The following is a 20,282-nucleotide window of genomic DNA, read 5'->3' as shown; positions in this document are numbered from 1 at the left end:
CCTTTCATGAACAGACTGGATCAACTTCACTTAAGTTCTTGCGGCAACCTTTAAGGAGCACGCATATTCGCAAGTTCTCTAGCTGCCCTGACGCGCTACGGACTAGTACACCTGAGTGTGTAGCCCGCGCGTGCTGCGGTGGAACACCTCGACGGAAGGCCCAGCCGCCGTACCGGGCGTATCTCAAATGAGGACTGGTCACACAGCTGACTGATTACTCTGTCTAGAAGTCTCGAGCTACTCAGGACGGGTGAAGACTGTCTGTCATATCTAATCAAAAGCAGGCATCCTGTACACGGCTCAACTTTCGCTTCTCCTGGAGTGTGACACGACCGGTCTCGGACCTCGCCGGACATGGTGTAGCTTTCAGCAGCACTGGCCGGAAAACTAAAATCCGTGACAAACTTGGCCCGTCCGATATAGCGGCTGCCGCGAAAATCCAGGAATTGCACTCGGCCACTATAAGAACGCACAACACGTAAGGAAACTACCGACCGAGACGGGCAGCCGGCTCGTCGGCGGTCGTTCAGGACGCGGCGCTAGCTAGGTGGCGCCGCACACAGGGCGACTGCGTCGAGTCGCATCGTAGGCAGGACACAACGCCTGAAACCTGTTTCGTCCTGTGGCGAGCAAAGAGGCTTGCCAGTGTTCACGCCTGATCCAGGGAACTGCGCCAGGAGAGGCTGCAGGTTATTTGCCGTTGCATGACACCGTACGAGACCCCCTGATCCGCATGAGAGTCGATGCAAGAGCGGGACCTACTTTTCTACGGCCTTATATGTGGAGAACCTCGCTGGGCAGGGCACCCTTATAGTCGCCGCGTCGAAATCTGTGAATGAGCGTGCTGTGACTGCACGCTAAAAACGACAGACTTCTCTTCCCCGCCTGTTCATGCAACGAGCCGGTGACCGCATCGTTAGACCTGTTCCCCTGTAGTGCGTCGACGCGATCGTCACTCGCCAGGTCGCCTTTGAGCGGTTGACATGGTGTTCTGAAGGCGCGGGACTGTTTTGTACCGTGAGGGTCCTGCGTGTGTGCGATTTGCGGCGTCTACTCAAGAACTGCCTTTTCTCGTCGAATTGGGCCGTCAGACAACCTTGGACAAAGAGGGTCCCGGCTGCGGATGTCCCTTCTTCTTGGACAGGGTTGTGCTACCAGTCTCCTGTTTTTCCTCTGGACCGCAGCGTTGAGTGGTGTCCACCAAAATGGCAAACATCGATTCAACAGCGATGAACACGAATAGGATGCGCGAGCACGTCTTCCTGAAGCAGATGCAAGGAAGCAAGCAGCAGGAGCAAGAAGAGGACATATGCATGTGTTCGAATGTTGTCAATTTCAAGCTTTCCGTTTGTCTGAATTTGCTTCAACCGCCGAAACAGACTGACGAACAAAGTGGTGCTACGCCGCGACAGGACGAAGCAGCTGCGAAACCTGGCGACTTGCAAGGTGAGGATACCCCGGAGGAACACACTGGAAGAAAACCAAGCGCAGCCCAAGAAGCCGTCAGCGGCGACGGAGGAACCGCGGGAACCGCCGAGGAGGCTTCTTCCTTGAAAAAGAACCGCCAAACGGCTCTCCTCGCTGCTCTGCAAGACGTCCTGCTTGCGAATCCGACCGACAAGTGCATCGTCTCCGACGTTGACGAGCAGATGCTCATCAGCGTTGTTTTCAACTCCCCAGTCCGGGTAAGGCAGGTTGACATCTGATGTGCACACTGTTGCCGACCGTGCAGCCTACGTGCATTACACTTCTGAGTTCGCGAACCCTTGCAACCCTTAGGCTCCATGACAGAATATCTGAAGACAATTTGGAGCTGCTGGAGTTTAGTAGCGAAGCCTTTCTGAACTCCGTGCGTTTGTCTGTGACGAGCAGAGTCTTTTTAGTCATCTCATAGGCCGGCAGTCGTTCATCTTTTTCGAGACTTGGTAGGACTTGCAACAGTTTTAGGGGATGTCATTAGCCTAAGGCGGCGGCACCCGGTGTACTCACAGCGTTTAAGATGTCGGTATTATATAAACAAGCCGCGTCCACCTCGGTGTGCGGACTGTCGGTGTTCCGCCCAGATCACTTCCATTGCTATCCGTTCGACCGTGCCGCCTCCCAATTTCGAATGGAAACACGTCTCGGAGGTCGTCGACTCAGACGTCGAGGAGGAGGAATTACCAGAAGAAGGGACAATCGCAGAACCGAAGCTGGTCAAGGTCAGCAAGCATATTTCCCTGTTAATTTTGCACGCTCTACCGAACAGGGCGACGCAGCACGGGTGCTCCCACCCTCGAGGACACACTCGACTAGCGAGCACAGCGAATCGACCGGAAATCTTTCTTTGCCTTTTGTTAAGGTGTAGACAGTCAGAGCAGCTGCACAGCGTAGTTCAAGGAGTAGCACGTGCGCCAGGTGGGCACTTCTGACTGTGGAACGGCCGAGGAAGCAGCCGCCTCGTCCTGTTGGATGCTCTCGTTCCGAGATGCTCCTGTGGGCGACGGTCCTTGTATGTTACGAATCTTCATGCGGTTGCTGTTTGATGCTTGGCTTCAGGTCTACAGTAATAACGCAACGCTGGACTTCAGCACTGTCGCGGACGAAACACCTGCCCAGGTCTTGAAATTGTCTCGCCAGCAGTTGAACGGCGAGGTGCGCTTGCCACTTCGGGGCAGCAAATTTCAGCGATGCTCGTCCCTGCATCTTTTCGTAGAGAGAAACCAGAGCAACGCCATGCATACCTTCATCAATCGCATATGTATCTATGGTTACGTCAACAGAAATTATGCCAGCTAGCTGCGTACAATCGCCCGACTACGTGTGTAGTCCAGTCGGCGCAAAAGCTGGGTCCGCAGAGGAACTCCTGTCGCAAACTTGTGAGTGCCAGGCTACCGCTGTTTAGCTTTGGAGCGACTGAGAGGCCGCCCCGAAGTTTGACCTCCATGTCGTTCTACGTATGCGTACCATGGTAACAGACCGTGTTCCGTGCCGAGGAGGCAACTAGATCAAAGGCCGTGTTACCTGCTCCGATGTGCCGTAGCAAATAGCCCCCTTCCCTGAGTCTTCCGGTGAAGTATCATTTTTCGAGCTTATGGGACCTCGTGTGCCAGTGATACCACATCGGCTCCGACGTGAATCGCGTGAACGTTTCGCAGGTATGTGCTGGCCAGAAGTGTCAGCCTGTTAAAGGTCAAGCTTTCTGTTCTGCAAAACCATGGTGACCGCTTCTGGCGTCCGGTCCGGGGACGGGGTGATAGTTGACTCGTTTCCGCGGAAAATTTTGTTAAAATTCCTCTGATGTGGGGGCGGCCCCTGGAAGCCCTCACAAAAACGCCATGGATGCTTTCCTTTTGAGTCGGGGCAGCCACTGCCCGTTGTAGACACCAGGCTGGGTGCATGGAGGAGCGCGGTGGTCCCTCCGCACCTTATGCAGGAGCTGCCTGAGTGATTGCGAATGCCCCACTGTCGTGCGTACAAATTACGGTTCAAGCAGAGCCGCACCGCATGGCATCACTGAATGAGAGGCCCGAGTACAAATAACACCTGCGGCTGTACCTCTTGCTGTGCGATCGGGGTCCTAGCAGGCTCGCAGTTCCCGAACAAGTTCCGATTGTCCAGTTAGTAACCCTCAGTACAGACTTCTAGAAGGCAATGCACTGGAGGTGGCGGAAAGATCAACGCAATGCACTGGAGGTGGCGGAAAGATCAACGCAGTGCACTGGAGGTGGCGAAAAGATCAACGCAATGCACTGGAGGTGGCGGAAAGATCAACGCGATGCACCACCATGTTTCGAGACGGCGGGGTACCAGCCTGGCACCCCGCGGCTGGACTAGCGGGGTTCCAGTTTGCGCCTCGAGCTGCTGTTTAGTCCGTGGCGGCCGAAGACGTGGGACGCCTGTGGTTCCTGCGAAATCTCGCTATGACAGGTGAACAAAATAAGTTGACAAAAAGTTCCGTCATGTCGGAAGAGAGAGTCTTTCGGGGTGCTTCACTGAGGCAAACGCGACACTCTGCTACCGGAAGACTAGAAAGACAGGAGGGTGAAGGCGCGAGACCTTCATATCTCTGAACAGTGCAGCAGGCGTCAAGTAAGGTACAGCGAGGCGCTTACCACGCCCTGCAGCCGCCTGATCGCTGCAGGCACTCAACGCCCTCGAGACGCGGGGTGAGTACGCCAGCGCGGTGCAGAAGACGGAGGCCATTTACGAGCGTGTGGACACAATGTGATGCTGGTGTGAGTGAAGCTCGGGCCGTTCTTACGACTCCGTGGTTGCACCTCTGGAGTCGCCGGCTCGTGCTGCGTTCCTCACCACCTGTCCACGAATCCTCTCTGAGACAGAGCTGCAGTAGCTTCGTCTCTCCTCGTCCAGGGGCTGTCGCCACTGCCGAGGGGTGTTTCTCTGTGGGAACTAGTTTCCGCCGGAGGCCTCGGGGGACGCAGCCGCGCAGACGCCAGAAGAGTTTCCAGTGGCTGTTGCTGCCGAGTGAACCAACCGCTCGTCGGATACAGAGGCCCTACAGACGGTTCGGTCGGGTCGACTCCGGCCGCCGAACGCGACTGTCCGAGACCGTAGCACAGCTCGTGTGGCACCTCCCTGCCTCCGGCGACAGTGGCCTGAAGCCAGTCTTGACGGCACAACCCCTCCGGAGGTACGCGGCCAGAAGACTCAAGTCGAGTTCGCACCCCAGCACCAGGTACACCGGACGTCGTGCCAGAAAAAGACTGGCCGAGCAGTGGGAAGTGCCCTGTAGGCACGCTCAGGTTCGACAGCTCCTCATGGCGGAAGCTTGAAGAAACAAAGAGCTCCGCGCCGGTCCGGCTCTTCCAATGGGGGGCAAGCAGGACGCTACTGCAATGGTGGCGGCCCCCTGCGTAGCTGAGATCCTTGTACATGGTTCCTTTATCCGGTGTGCGCATCCCAAAACAGCGGGGATTCCTCTCGGACCAGTACACGTGGTAAGGGGACGCACGAGCAGACGACGTCCGGTGGGGGAACGCCCACCGCGAGAAGGACGGAGACGGGACAGCCGGAGGAATCTCCAGATCACGCCGTTCAGGATTAGGCCTCCACATCCCTGCTAGCCGCTGCTGCTCCAGTTTCCACCGAATCAACCAGTCAGACATACAAGATGGTGAAGCAGCTAGTTCTTGTTGCAAAAGGAGTTGCTTCAGTGTCGAATCACTGCATCGAGAAGCACCCCCGAGAGAGGACTCAGCTCTGAGCGAAGACACACGCAAGGGCGCGTCCCCAGCATTACCTGGTGTACCAACCTGCTGCCACGCAGTTCTACCGCAGTCAGGCCTCCAGCTTCCCTCAGTGCTCGCGCCGCCAGAAGTGGGTTTGCCAGCGGCAGTTATACGATCCGCTGTACCTTTATCATCAAGACACCCAGAGATCGAATTAGGTTCACGCGTGAAGGGGTCAGACCGCTGCACACGGTCAGGGCAATAAAGGAAAGCTTCACCCTCCGTCTGCTTGCTCCTCGACGGATCCATGTTTCTGACAGGTTGCTCGCCTACGCTGCTCCGCGAAGGCAGACCCACAGAAGAGGCCTCTTTCCAAGTCTTATATGTTTCCAGCTCAGCGTCAGTCCGGCTGCGGGGTGGGAGTAGACTACCGGGTCCAGCAGACGACAGAAAGCAACCTCCGGCAGTAGAAGGCACCCACCGGGCACCCGCTACTCTTTGGAGGAAGAGTGGAGGCGGTGGTAAACGGTAGAAACAGCTGATCGCCGGAGTTACGTCCGTTGCTTTACTACCCCCAGGCACCACTCGTCTGGAGAGCAAAGACCACTGTACGAGAAGCACCGGAGCCCTGGGGGTGCTGCTGCTCTCACTGAAGTGATTGGGAAACGAGCAGAAGGCCACTGCGGATGGACAGCACCCTTCAAGTGGAGGACCCAGCCAGAATGAAAGGCAGGCTCGATGTGGCTGAAGGTTGTACATCTGTCGTGCTGAGGGGTGCATTGTCCTCTCACAAAGTGAATCGATATAGACAGCCACCGCCTCGCAGTCCTCGTGAATTACAGCAAGATAGGAACCCTGCCTTTCGCTATCTCTCCCGAGTGCAAACGTTAAGACGCCTCCTAATACCGGGCGTCTTGGTATCATGGCCGCCTGCTGCAAACTCGCATGGTTCGGCACCCCCAGCCCACCGTTCTCGTAGATGTCACCGGTACCCTGAGGTTGTACAGCACTGTCGTCCGAGAGCCCTAGCTCGCACTTCTCTTCCATCACGAACGCCCGCTCAGGAAAGCAGATTTCTGCAAGCATTGTCTCCAAGACGGCGTAGCGTCCAAAGAGGAGCCGCTTCACTCGACCTACAGCACCGCTGCCCCCCGGAATACTGGAAACACGCGGTCTCATTTGCCAGTTAACTACGGACGGGCGAGAGCTTCCCCGGACTGCCATGTAAAGTACGCGACGGTCTCTATGGAACTCGAGTGTGACAGGGGGCACCACTGCGCGTCCGAGGCATGCAGCAGTCGTTTTCCTGGAAGAAAAACATCTCTTGTCTCCACTTACATTAGATTTACACAGCTGCCGACGGAGCACCGCACGGGTCTGACTGTCCAAGCGGGCTCGACACACACAAGAGAGGTCCGCAGCTTTTCTTCGTGGATCTCGCTGCAGAAGGGTTAGCCGCCCCGCACTACTCAAAATAACGAGCTGGTAGTCGTCCACCCAGCAACACGTCACAGGGGTGTGCCCTAGCAAGGCTTCCCCGCCGACGGTGAGTAGACGGGACAGCTTAGTGGACGACAGGGGAGGGCAGCCTGCCAGAACTATCAAAGGGTCAAAAACGAACACTCTCGACGCGGTCAGGACACAGACTCTTTTAGCTCTTGGGGAGACGCGCAAAGAAACGATACAGGAATCCAGCTTATCAGACCACAAACGGGTCCAATAGTTGAAGACGCCCGAGTTCCTCACACCGCCAGGAACGATTCGCGGACTGCAGAGAGGTAGGCTGTCAGACGATGGTCCAAGAAGTCTAATACTGCCACAGTGACAGACGCACTCAAGCCGCCCGTCCGAGTAGCCGATAAGAATCATCATAGCGGAAATCCCATGAGGCAGGAAAGCTACATCGGTGACCTGAGATGACCCATGGACAAGGAGTCCAAGCTGCGCTGACACCTTTTCCGTTGATTGGCCGTCGCCTGTGGAAGCGAAGGCCGACTTGGAGACCGGCTCCTTTCTCTGCCGCCCACTAACGTCCTCCGTCGAACGTGTCGAAAGCCCACAACCCACAGCTGACTCAAGAGACAGAGCCTTCCCACTGTAGCGAAGAAGCACAGATGCATCAGCGTGCCCCAAAAGAACCAGACTATCAACGCCGGACTTGGAAGGCCCGTTGCTCTCAGCTGTGTCCCGGAAAAGGAAGCCGGCTCGCTGGGACAGAGGGGAGACAGAAGACAGCGAGACGGCAGACAACAGCAGAGTTCCGTCCCCGTCAAGCAGGCAGGAGCGTTCACTGTGGGCTCCGTCAGCTGCAAGGAGCAAGAGTTTGCTGGATCCTCCAGGATCTGACACGGCAGTCAGCGCCACCGCTGCAGGGTATATCCGCGCCGGCGACGCTCCTTGAAAGAGACAGTAAACTGATGACATCAGCCGAACTACGGAGAAAAACATGGACGGAATACTCGTCACGAACGCGGTTAGGAGCCGAAGTGCACCATGTGACCGCTGCTCGTACGAGGCGATGGGTAGGGTATAAAAACAAGGCTCATAGAAGGATACGATCGCTTCAGCAACACGCTGCAGCAGTCCACTCACCCAGCCACTGACGCGCAGAGAAGAAAAAGACGCCGAGCCGGCTAGGTGGCTTTGTGTTTCGGAACGACTGAGACAACAGTAGGACACGGCATCTCTGGCAGCGGCGGGTGCTGTGGATATGAACGGAGAAGAATTGAGAAAGGGCAAGGCCGAATGGAAGGGCAATGAGGCATTCAGTGCTCTTGAATGTAACGCGGCGTCTGCACTAGGAATCACAATACTACGGCCGAGACTAGGGAAGGGACGAGGAGATCGCGCAACGACAGAAGGGTGCGAGTCTCGGTCTTCATGGTTTAACCGCCGCCCGCCGAAGCGAAGGAACTTTTCAGTAGAGCCACAGGCTCCGTGAACAACGGCAGCATCCATTTCCGAAAAATATGCTGTGGCACACGGATGGCCAAGGCGTCGGCGTTTCCCCGTCCGCAGCCAGACACCACCAGGCGCTCAGCACGGGCCTCTGGACCGCTCTTCACAACCAGACCCCCAAGCCACCTCTGGGGGGGTACAGAAGCGAAAAAGCACCAACCTGCGCCCTTACCGAACCTTTTGGGCACACCGGCAGGGCAGGGCTGCAGCAAACCTGCCAGAACGCTGCGACCGTCCACGAATTCGAAGGCAGAGAGTCTTGCGACCGGCTAGGTGAAGGCGAAAAACAGCTACCGCAACCCTGAGAAGAACCAGGAAGGAATGCTCCGGATGCTCAGAACGCGACATTGCCCGTGAGGACACTGAAGACTCGGGCGGGCAACCCCAGCTGCCCACGGACGTGAACTCCGCCTCTGCGGGCCCCAGGTTGCGCCGACCGCGAGAACAGGACGAAAGACAGAGTCACGAAACGGACTGCAATGACCTCAGCGAAATCCGATCCTCCCTTCGCACAGAAATGTGTGGAAGTTATGGTACCACCGGATCGCGCGGAGCTCCGCATGCGCATTTTCCCAAGAATACATGGCATGCAGTATTAACCAGGATGACGGCGCCTTGTGAGGTACTGTTGGGTCGGTTTTTCTATAGGGGCCTTGTTCGAAAAAGGCCATCGAAGATTAGCGCTCTGGCCTGTGACTGGCTGCTTCGGTTATCTGAGGCGCCGCCACTCACCGGCATGTTGATTTGTCTTGTCGGTCAAGATGACAAAAGGGACAAGATGCTGGTCGCGGGCAGCTATCGTGTACTTCGTGATGTGGCTGCCGCTGAAACTTTGTATCTCGGGCGGTCTCGTAGTGTGGAAGGCTCTGTTGATATCGCAAGAACTCTATACAAATGCATGGGGCGCCGAAGGCCGAGGACCCTTTGCGGCTCAATCCTGCCCTTCATTCCATCGGCGCAGGCAGCCAAGCAAACAGCCGCTCTCGGTAGGATGTGCAGTCGCACCTCGGCCAGTCCAACACCTGCTGCCGCGCCATTACTGCGCAGGAAAAGGGCTCCGCACCCCACGGAGGTATCACCTCGTAAGGCCCCTTTTAGCGTTCTACTATACCACACGACCAGCAGCTCTACGCGATGCGGACCTTCCACTCTTAAGCGGGGGTGGCGCGAAGCAGATACCTAGAACCCGTGCTTGTTCGTTGAGTATACTGCATACAGGCAGAGCAATTCCGTCCAAATGCACGTATGGAAACTTGTCCTTGTGCCACGCGGTGCCCATCCTTATAAAGCCGGCCGTAGCGGAGGACGCCAACGACGGAATTCCCCCTTCTCTGTTGCCCCCTCTCCTGACAGCTGTTCGGGCGGCCGACAGCAACAAAGCGCATTCCGTGGTGGCGATGTGGAAGAAACCCGGAGTCCGACGCGTCGGTTGGACCGAGGATATGCTCTCCTGGACGCAGCAACAGCAACCTGAAGCCAGCCACCAGGAAGGTCATGCAGAGAGCCTGACAAGAGTGGAGCCAGAGGAGAAGCTAGACACTCGCCTAGGCACTCACAGAGCCATTGTTAATACACTCAGTGGAAGCTTGTCGCAGCAGGGAGAAGCTATGCTCATCGTATCGGGCACATGCGCGTCTCATCTTGATTCTCTTGCAGATGCCATCATTGAGGTAAGCCGTGATTCCGAAGAATTACCAGACAGAATTGCGTTTGCGTGGGTCTTACTCTCAAACCCGTTGCCCTTGGAGGACGCGTAACGTGAGCAGCCTCATACCGCCTTTCCCCCCTCCAGACTGCTGCATCTGAGTTGCCTGAATCGTTGCTGTGTGCGTCACGCTCCTTTTTTTCAGGTGATGTGGAAGTCGCACATGCGAAGGCTAGTCGCTCGGGACGGCCGTGGCTACTCCGGGTGGGTTGTACTAGCGTTTGTTGATCTCGAAGTTCACATCATGACTCCCGTGACTCGACAGCGGTACGCACTCGAAGAGTTGTACGGTCTGTGTCCGCGGATCGACGTTTCTAGCGCTGTGCGCTTTGATGGTCTGGGAGGCTCCGCTTGGTACGCAGGCGGCCAGCAGAAGTCTGGCTTCACTGGCCCAGCGTTTGACCCGGACGTCGACTCTGATCTAGGGCACTTCAGCGCTGCACTAAGATAGCACATATTGGGCACAGTGCTTTCCCCCGCAGTAGCTGCAAGGGAGTAGCTGACGCCGAGCGGATCACATCGGAATCTGGCCATGGCGCAATCTCGAGTCCACTAAGGGATACTAAGAGTCAGCATTGGGTCATAGCCACTGGTGCACCTGGAGCGGATGGTGAGGTAGCGTGTGGCTCCACCGGGTCGGCGGGCGCGCACACTGTGGACGGTTGGAGAGGTGAATTGAAATGTATACCACTTCAATCAAAGAGGGAGTTTTTTCTGACAATGGGGCACACGAGAGTCTTTCCGTGGGTGGGTCCCTGCCTAGGGCGCGCTCACGGAGGGCTGATGGAGGGCCGGCGGGTGAACCCGAATCAGCTTGTTGCGGGCAACAGTCTCGCCTACTGTCCGGCGTTGGTGCTTGAAATCGGCAGGTGAAGCGCATGATCCTCCGTCTTCCGGTACACTCCGCTTCTTGCTCCAGGTTTCTTGGTCTTCAGGTCCCTCGTGAAATGCGCGGCTGTACCAAGCAAGAGGATAACCACAGTCCTGTTTTTCCCGCCAAGTGGTGCTCCACACCGAAAAGAATGTGCGTGTGTGTGATATTTACCAGTCGGCAAGGTACGGAGCGCTCCTCCTGCTATGTCCGGGAGGTTGAAACAGCTCTCCAACAATGTTGACTTGCGGCTGACCAGTCTCGGAGCGTATGCAGGAAATGCAGGAGTGTCTTTGTTTAGTGGGGGAGGAAGGGTACGCGCCGGTCCTGGAGGTGTCGCTAAGAGCTTCTCGTATTTTTGGCAGGAGCATTTGTCGTAGACTGTTGGAACTCGCACAAGCCTAACAACTCCTAGCACGCCCTACTAACACTGTAAGCCGGAGACCGTGTAAGGTCCGAGTTACCTTGAGCATCCCCGCAAGCAAGCGTCTGCAAGAGAAAGCTATAACAGAAGGACAGATGAGCACTGCAGCTCTGCTTACCCGAGCATCCCATGACAACTGAAGGACCTCAAGGGCTTGGCCACAGAGCTCGGAGGGCACAGCTCCGAGTGGCTCCCCGTTATCCAAGGAAAGGAACAAAATTCCTGCGCTGAGAACCTGCTGTAGGTCTGGTCTTTTTTCTGAGACGGGACATTCATGCAACTCTGCTGCGCCGCGCCCACGTCCCTCCGGCGCAAAACATGGGACAGCATGTTTGTCCCTCAACTGTAGGCCGGTGGTAAAGCCATCTAGTACCGTTCGTTCGTTGGCACACGGATCTGGAGGGAGAGTTGTGTTCATACTCACTATAGGATGCCAGGTGGCTGGGCCGGGTTCTAAGAAGCGACACTGGAACAGACCTACACCGGGGCGAGGACCAGATCTCAGGCGAAGTCCCCGTTGTGAAGACAACCAACAGGTTCGCTTGTGCCGACTGCTGACAGAGGCCGACATTTCGAAGACCTGGGAAGACAACCGTGAAAGAAGCTGTAGAACAGAGGAGCGCCGACTGCGTACCGGACACTTGGATGGAGTGCAGAAGCAGTAGGTCATCAGAGCACAAGCTCCAAAGCTCAATCTTCCCTTCGGATAGTGTGAGGAACCGCCGGCAGCACTGCCGAAAAAAGACTTGGAAATAACCTCTGCTTCTACCGAGCAACCTCACCTTATTGAAGTACTTTTTGCCATCCACGCGCTCCGGTACCTGCTCCGGGCTGCCTTGTTCGCTGTTGCGAGCGTACTTCAAGACGGCCTACGTCGAAAAATACGAAGCCGACAGGAGAGAAAGTGTTCTCTGTCCCCGGCACTATTTTGGTGGCACCGCCAGCGAGGACGTCGATGATGCGCAGGCATGCTTCGGGCTGGCATGACGGAGCCGGAGGATGCGATCGCGTTTCGAATCTTTCTTACAACCTTCTTGCTTGAACAGCAGCTGGCTGACCAAGAGCCTTGAAATCCGTTGCGTCGGGATGACCTGAGCGCCGACGAAAGATAAGACCTACTCCAAGAATTCCACGCTCCTGTGCGTGTTTGTAGGAATAACTATGTCGCCCTGTGGGAAGCTGCATATCACATTCAATCCTTACAATGGTAACTGCTTACGAGGCGTCTGCCGTCTTCAACATCAAAGATGGCTGCGGAGAATAGATCTGGCCTTGTCGACTTGAGCATCACAGCCAGTCCATGGGATATGCTGTTCGCCACTGTTAGACAGCGTAGATGCGGGGCTGCACTTTCTCCTACCGAACTTCTAAAGTACAGTACATAACTACGAGAATAATAGCATTACAGAGTGAGCACTTGCCCTCGAACCGCTCCTCATAAACGGAGAACACTCGGCTGTACGTCTGATGATTCTGAGATGGCACCAACGTGCAAGGGCTCGAAACCATGTGCTGCCAGGTAAGAAGTAGCTCTACCCAGAACTGAAAAAATCGAATACTGCCTTGCTGAGCCGCTAACACCATGCCATTCGCCTCTACACAGTGCGAGCACACATACATCTTTGCTGGGGCCGCCTCAGTCTTTGCTTCGTTTTCTTACCGTCGAACTCGAAAAATGCAGGATGGGTTAAAACCAAGTCCTCTGCACGACAGGATCCGAGCACGGCGCTGGTGTGCGCGCGTGGGACTTTACCGAAGCATCTCGCGTAGAGCGGTCCTGTGGTTTTGCCTCTCTCTAGGCCCTGGAGGACGGGCGAAGAAAATAACAGGACAGCAGTCGGTCCCGGGGCGTGTAGTCCCCATGTAGCAGTCATACCTTTCTCAGAAAGACCTTGCACTGAAGCCCTCCTGGGATCGGTTCGTACACCACTACTACAGTATCGTTGATCGTGTTGTAAACAGCAGTTGTGACTTCTGTGGGCAGCCGCATTTCCCGACATACACAGCTCTCTTCTAGACAGGCCTCACTTCGCCACGGGTTTGCGGGGTTCAGCTCCACGACGAAGGCGCCTGATTGCTGGGACCCGGTCAATAGGGCGGCTGCGACTTCCCCAGCAGCCAGCGCGCGCTTACTAGGTCGAAAGCCCGACACAGGCCACCTTCAGTTCTGTGACGCCATTCCGTGTCCGCTCATCTCCATCAGCGTACATAACTGAACTTACACCGCAACAACAACAGTGCTGGCGAAAATAAGTTCTTTTATTTTCCTGCAGTAGGTCACCCCTGTTTGCGTGAAGGGCAGACGCGACTTGGATCCGCACCGGTTAGAGAGAGAAGCAGGATCCGGACGTGGACCCGCGAACACGTCGATCTCCTTGGCCTGCAAAAGTATAGACCTAAGATTGATGCAACCGGTTTAGCGTCCTGAACTCACTGCCGTCAGACGGGCAATTGCTGTTTTTGCTATGGCCTTGCTTCCGTTGAGACTGCAAACTTTCGTCCTAGGCAAAACGCAGCCATACGTTCTTCGTCTCCTCAGAACAGACAACATAGTTTAATCCGTGGCTGAGATAAACAGGAATAAAAAATCCGCCCCAGCGTTTCATCGTCGGTTCAAGGATTCGGCTAGTCGTGGCGGNNGGCGGGTGCCGGTATTGCCGGGCCGGCAGCCTCTTCGGGCTGTTCGACTGTGACACCGGGGTCAAGAACGGCAGGAAACCTGCTGTGTATGTACTCTCCCCGACAGCTGTGTTGACAGAAGGGCCAGTTTCGCTGCAGACATTTTTTCGACCGTCGTGTTTGCGATAAGGGCACGCCTAGCTTCACACAGCAGTGCTGAGAGATTTCCCCATGTGTCACGACTCGCGTCGAACCCTAACAATCTTGGCATGCCGTGTGTTGAGCAGGTGGCATAACAGGCTGCCGACCGTTCGACACAGTCTGCTTTACAAGTTGGCCGTCTCTGACTGCAACGAGGCGGAACCATATCAAATTCATCTTCTATGGCCTACTAGCCGCCGCCGCTGTCGGACTCAGCAGAAGAAACGGAATCACTCTACTGGGCCCATCTTAGGTGCTCGGTAATGCTTGCCGTGAAGACACTAGACCGATTGTGTTGCTCGCTTCTCACAGTACGGCCGCGCCGACTTCGTCAGCTGTCTCCCCTCATCTACACCGATTTTGTTGCTCTCTTCTCAGGAGTACGGTCGCGCCGACTTTGTCAGCTGTCTCCGCTCATCCGCACCGGGACAGATTGCAGAAACGGCCTCAGGCTGAAATCACAGGCTTCGCTGTTACTTAAAGCTACAGCAGCGCACTGGTTGCACCCCGTGTAAAAGCCTTACTGCAGAAAAGACAACAACTCTAAAACCACTTTAGTCCCTCCCATTCGTTTACGGGGTGCGTTCTCGGCCTTGTTCAGAACTTCGGATCGAGATCCGCGGGCCATTCTGCCGCTGAGGCACAGGAACCACAGGGGCACCAATCCACGCGGTGTTCTGCCACCGGCTGGCTCTTCCTATTTGGCCTATTTTCTGAGGAACCCCTCGGTCTCTCCGTTTCGCCTGTGTGCAGTCAAGTGCCTGGAATCACTTCGACCGCGACGGGATGCATCTCCGGCTCTAGTTTGGAAAAAAATCTCGACTACAACGGCTATGGCTCCGCCCCGTCGCCCTATGCAAACATCGGGTTCCCAGTGACCACGAGCAATGGAAGGCGTGCTTGATGAGCAGTGATGCAACGCCGGCAACACAGACCTCCGTCTGCGTCGACACACGTACGACTACCGGCTTATCCTTATCTCCTTCGCAACAAGCATGTAATTCCCCTCCGGTGCAGCTGCCCCTGCCGGAATGCTAACCTGATTGCGCCATTCTTGAAGATAAGCGACAGAACGGCCACGTGGTTCCGGAATACATGGCGCCACGTTCCCCACCGACTCGGCGGGATCGGTAAAACGGGTGCACTTCACCGCGGGGAACCAGGATCGCGCGCGAAAATCACCGCCGTCGCGTTTCCTCGTAAACCGCGACCCTGGTGACACGCACGACGAGAAAGGCGCGCAACCCGACAGATACCATTGCGCATGCTTGCCGACCGCAAGCCCGCAATTCCCGAAGTGGAGATGGCAACACCACTGCCCTGCAGTACGTTCAGAGCTGCAGGCGAACGGCCTGCCACAGGGCCGCGGCCTTGCGTATCGCTCGGGCATCGGAGGTGAAGCCCCGCGCGGTTCACTAAGTACGTGCAGAAAATCATTGTCCACCAGCTACAAGCCTCAAAAGTGCAGGTGGGAGCCATCACGATTGCTGGGAATCGGCAGGATAGCCGCATTCTGCCAGTGTGTGTAATCCCGACTTAGTGGACAAGTACGGTGTGTGCGAACCCGAACCGGGGTGGCACTGGAGTTTAACAAGAAGCCACTTCTGTGGTGGTTGCCTGACTCCCACCTGATCCAAACCGCTCAGGTGTCATCCTTCGAGTATCTTCTCCTGCAGACCATTTCGGCTCGGATTCTCAATGACAAGCACCATTCACGTCTGTGCAAGAATGGAATGTCAGCTGGCACGAACTGTACGCTACGAAACTGTTTTTCAAGAGTTACCTGTGTGCTCGTTGGCGTTGCCTGATCTGACCACCCCCTAGAAAACAGACGAGCAGCCAGCCTGCCGCTCCTCCGATGCCGTGTGCATCCGCGACCGCCTGGCGATGACGACAATTGATTGATTAGAAAGAAGTACCTGACGTAGCCACTGGACAGCCCTGGCACTGCAAATGCGACTCTCCGGGCGCGGAAACGACACGGTGGCAACACGTCACTGTCTGTCCACAGCAGGCGCTGTGCCTTCCGCGAATCACGATCCACTTTCCCCCTGCGAACGCACGCCCATCTAGAGCCCGCACCGGCTTGACACGCAAACATGTGCAAAGACAACACAACGTACTACCTCCGTCTACTTTACAACGACTCAGCTTGCACTCCTTGTTGCTTTGCGCACCTGCGAGCACCGCCTCTGTACGTCACAACAAAACCCTGCGCGATTCTCACGGGTCCCGATGTCTATGTAAAACAAAAGCAGTTGTAGAGGTCACACACCTACAACACATCGACATATACCGCAGGTGCTGCTGACCACTGATACGCGCAAGAAAACCATTATCTACCACTAACCTGACGCAGACACGTTGTTGCTTTGAGTGCCTCAAGCACGCTGCTGCACAGATCGAACTCTCTTACGGTATCAGAAGCCAAGCAAGGTGAAACGTTAGGAAAGGAGAACAGTGAGGTGAACACCACAATCAACCACCGAGGAGAAACCGATCTCTGAGGACCTATTGTCCCTCAACCCCATGCTCCATGAGACGGCCAGGATGGCAACGCTCCAACTAACTTCAATTGAACCCTTTAGACAAGGACGTTCAGCATCTCACTCGAGATGAGAGACGAACCGCCCCCTTCAGGTAAGGTAATCTACGAAACCAGTCTGAAGGCACTCACTTAGTGTGTCGAAACCGGCCGGCGGTGAGGCCGTGAAAAGAAAATTTGTCACCAACACGACTGGACTGAAGACACCAAAAGGCTATACCGACGCGCCGCCGCAGTTCGTCACATGCTTTTCTTCACCCGAAGGGGAACTCGAATTTTTCAGCACTTCATTCACTACCAAACGTCTCGGAGTGACAACCTTACGGTGGCGCAAACGCCGGCGCACTCGGACCGAAAGTGCGCACCGTCTGCAACTTGAATGGTGGAAAGCAAATCCACATAACTGATTGACCTCGTAACTACCACGAAAAAAATTCCGCCTCTCGCTCTTCCATCCGTCTCTGCAAGCTATCGCATCTGCATCATTGCCTGCTGCTGGCTCTCTGCTGGCCTGAAAGGGGAACCTGGGCAGCCATTTTGATTGCTTCGTCTGGGGTCACGCCTGGATATTCCTGGAGAAGCTGCTTGATATACCGCAGTTGGTCGGCACTGGCCCGTCTCCTAGTGAATTGCTCCTGACGGGTTCCTGAGGACTGTGGGGGGCTCCTCCCCTTATTGTAGCTCTGGCTCCCTCGGGGTATGCTCTTCCCTGCTACACGTGCAGAGGTTTCTGTTCTCTGTGCTGTCTCTGTTCGTCTCTGTGTTTCTTCCTGCTCATTGTCTTCGGCAACATCTCCTGTGCTGTCGGCTGCTGTCGCCTTGTTTTTCTCTTCAGCTTGACCACCATCGAATATTGTGCGTTTCTTTGTCGTCCCCCGGAATGTGTCCTCCGACTCTGTCGACCTCTCATCTTCTTCGTCTTGCTCTAAAGCCTCTCCGTACCTGAGGCTGCTCCGCTGACCCCCAGCGTTTCCTGCTGCGGTTCGTTGGTAGGGCTTCGAAGACAACGGAAATCCATACAGCTGACTAGCCTTCAGCTCATTTCTTCGGAGCTGGTACTTCAGATCTTCCAACTGATCCTGGAGATTGAGTTTTTCCGCCCTCTGACTTGTCGTCAAGCGGTCACCTAACCCAGTGAACACCGCCAAACGACGTTTGACTCTGCGCATCTCCCGAGCAACCTGTTCCCGTTCATTCGCGACCTCTTTTCGGAGATGGGCCATGCGCTTTTCCTGTCTTCTGGACTTCCACCAGCTGTATACTTCCCCTATACCTAAGAGAAGCGCGGAGGCAACCACTGTGCTAACCGCGTGATGCGCCACAGAACGCCACATGCTCTTCTCCTGCGGCGGAGAAACAGTTCCTCCAGATGTGCCAGGTCCACCTGGGGCAATAAGCAGCCGATCTCTAGACCCGGACGCCGGCTGTATTTGCACGTTATCCGCGTTGTACAAGTCAAATTGCCTCCCGTCTTTAGTCTCAATAAACAGACGTACATGCCTGACTTCTCCACCAGACAGTGACGCGGAATCGCTTGCAGCCTCAGCTGGTGAGAAAAGGCAGAAGATGGATTCACAGCACGAATACCACAGAAACAGGAACAGAGACTGCAAGAAGACGCATGACGAGAAATACGAAAGACCACTTAAGACACCGAACGCGCGACACGTGACATCCGGCAATACCCGCGACTGTCGCGGAACGCCCCGAGGGCGACCGACGAAAAGCACCGGCATCAGCAGCACGCCTAAGAACTGGGAAAATGGAAAGACTCGCGACGGCACAACGGACACGCCTGTCTCGAGCCAGCACTACCCACTGATTTACCAGAGTCCGCCGCTGAACGAGCAACGCCAGAAGCCAACAAAAACACTGTCCTCAGGAGGGACAAAAACGCAGTCCTGTCTTCCGCTTCACTGCCGGTCTCTAGCGTGGCTTCACAAGAGAACTAAGAGACTGCGCTGACCGCCACTCATGCAACGGACACCGCTCACGGCCCAACTGGAGCGCTGCTTGCGACCTGGAAGTAGACGCGCTGACTCTGGTACTAAAAAAGTAATTGGGGGTGCAATAAAGTGAAATACGCCCCGGGGCGGGGGGGAAGTTCAGAGTCCGGAGCCACCTAATTGGGACACGCCGCGGCCCCCAGGAAACGTGCCCGACGTAATGCCGACTCGGGCAGACGAAAGACCGTACACCACGGACAGAAGCCGTAACGGACGCAGAGTGCACAAGACAGGGCAGCGTCCAAGAGAGTGGATGACTGGCCTAACTCTGCCAGACCAAAAAAGTCAGGAGACAGTTCCTCAACATTCAACGCTGTCTGCAGAAGTTCCAACGAGACCGCAGCGACGCCAAGACCGCACAGCCTGGGCAGCCACGTGATCTCGTGAACTGCTTTTCATCGGGCAGCGCCTATTTTAAAGCGATCTTTGAAGGCGGTTTCCTCATACGGACCATGGGGATTATTCAACAAGCAAAAGTAGATGACACCCGACTCTGAAGAATACGTCGACACTGGGCACTCCCACGAGTACGAGCGTATCTCTGACAAGAATGTAGAGATCCCTGGGTCGCACGGTGTAACGACGCCTTCCGAGTAGCATCCAAACTACTAAGGGATTTTTTTTTTTAACACACTGAAGTCCAGCGTGTACATAGTCAGGACGGAACACAGACCTCCTGGGTGTTTCCCAAGTAACAGTCCTGACAACAGATGATGCCGCATACGATGACTGCTGTGAAAAGAAACGCAATGAGCGACCTGCAATGGAAAGCACGAGACCCGGTCCGCGCGCAGGCGACAAACCGCGACGCGACGGACTTGAGAAAGAAACGTGGGTGGTTTACTCGCACTTCGCACGCCGGGTAACACAAAAATCAAGACAGACATAGTCGCACTGCAGAAGCCTGTACTCCAAGATCCTCGGGACTGCAAACAAGAGAAAAACGAGTGGCGTCCTGAGCGCGGGCCGGAGCAAGCCACCGGCGTCGTCAGAGCCGTCTTTGCATTCCTACAGAGGCTGGCCCCGCGCTGTCCGGAGACTTCGACGCCTCAAGAGACAACGCCGCTATGTAGAAGTCACAATATAAACACCAATCACGACAGATATACCCGCCTAAACAATCCTCAACTAGGACCAAGAAAACAACTCTCTCCGCGCATGCAACAGGAAAAGGCCGTCACGTATGCGACACGGGGTTTCCGCAGCATCAGCAAGCAGAAAGAGACGGCAGATGTGTAGCGCCTTAAGAAATTTGAACCTCATGAGCTACAGAAACACCGGATGGGGCGTTCTACTTGCATCGGGGCTGGGCGGGACCCGCTGAGCCCGCTGTCACCGTACGCTAAGTGGACCCTGAGCCACCGGACGACGTGTCGCGAAAGGACGGAAGGCAGCTGCCGGCGAGGGACCCCTGACGGCTTGTGTAGGGAACTGACCCGCCGTCGTAATGTCGTCTTTAAGCCCCAGATGGAGACATAAAGTGTTACCAGAGCCGAGGCCGCGTTCTTTTGGCACGTGTGCTGCAGCCACCTCGCTACGGCAGCACTGCGCTGTGGTTCGCTGGTGCTCCGAAGTGCAATTGCGGCTGGACCACGATAAGGTAGCACGACAGAAAGACTCTAAATACGAAAGAACGCAATCATCTAGCATAAAACAAAGGTGGGGTACGGAAACGGTGACGGTCACGCTCCCAGTACCGCCCCCCCTGCGACTCTACGCCGCCGCCCTGTATGCCTGGCGTGAGTGAGCGCCGCACCGCCTGAGTGCCGTGTCGTGAGCGAC

The 20,282-nt window shown here is 55.8% G+C and overlaps 2 protein-coding genes across 2 annotated transcripts; one reads left to right on the top strand and one right to left on the bottom strand.

Annotated features, from left to right (window-relative positions):
* The first annotated feature begins 866 nt into the window (after positions 1–866).
* On the top strand, positions 867–12,506 carry CSUI_000977 (ribosome silencing factor). Its single transcript, XM_068061183.1, has 5 exons — positions 867–1,685; positions 2,064–2,201; positions 2,539–2,634; positions 3,567–9,799; positions 9,980–12,506. Exons 4-5 carry the CDS (start codon positions 8,891–8,893, stop codon positions 10,283–10,285), a joined length of 1,215 nt encoding a protein of 404 aa, XP_067926842.1. The 5' UTR covers positions 867–1,685; positions 2,064–2,201; positions 2,539–2,634; positions 3,567–8,890; the 3' UTR covers positions 10,286–12,506.
* A 2,001-nt stretch (positions 12,507–14,507) lies between these two features.
* Positions 14,508–20,159, bottom strand: CSUI_000976 (uncharacterized protein). The gene is made up of 3 exons (XM_068061182.1): positions 15,733–20,159; positions 14,989–15,161; positions 14,508–14,584 (listed from the first exon to the last, which is right to left on the bottom strand). The coding sequence occupies exon 1, from the start codon at positions 18,228–18,230 to the stop codon at positions 16,977–16,979; it is 1,254 nt and encodes a 417-aa protein (XP_067926841.1). The 5' UTR covers positions 18,231–20,159; the 3' UTR covers positions 14,508–14,584; positions 14,989–15,161; positions 15,733–16,976.
* Between the last annotated feature and the right edge of the window lie 123 nt (positions 20,160–20,282).

This window comes from Cystoisospora suis (genome assembly GCF_002600585.1).
Source record: "Cystoisospora suis strain Wien I chromosome Unknown contig_382, whole genome shotgun sequence".
Taxonomy (NCBI): domain Eukaryota; phylum Apicomplexa; class Conoidasida; order Eucoccidiorida; family Sarcocystidae; genus Cystoisospora; species Cystoisospora suis.
Note: the sequence above shows the minus strand (reverse complement) of the source record. Positions and strands in the feature narration are given on the sequence as shown.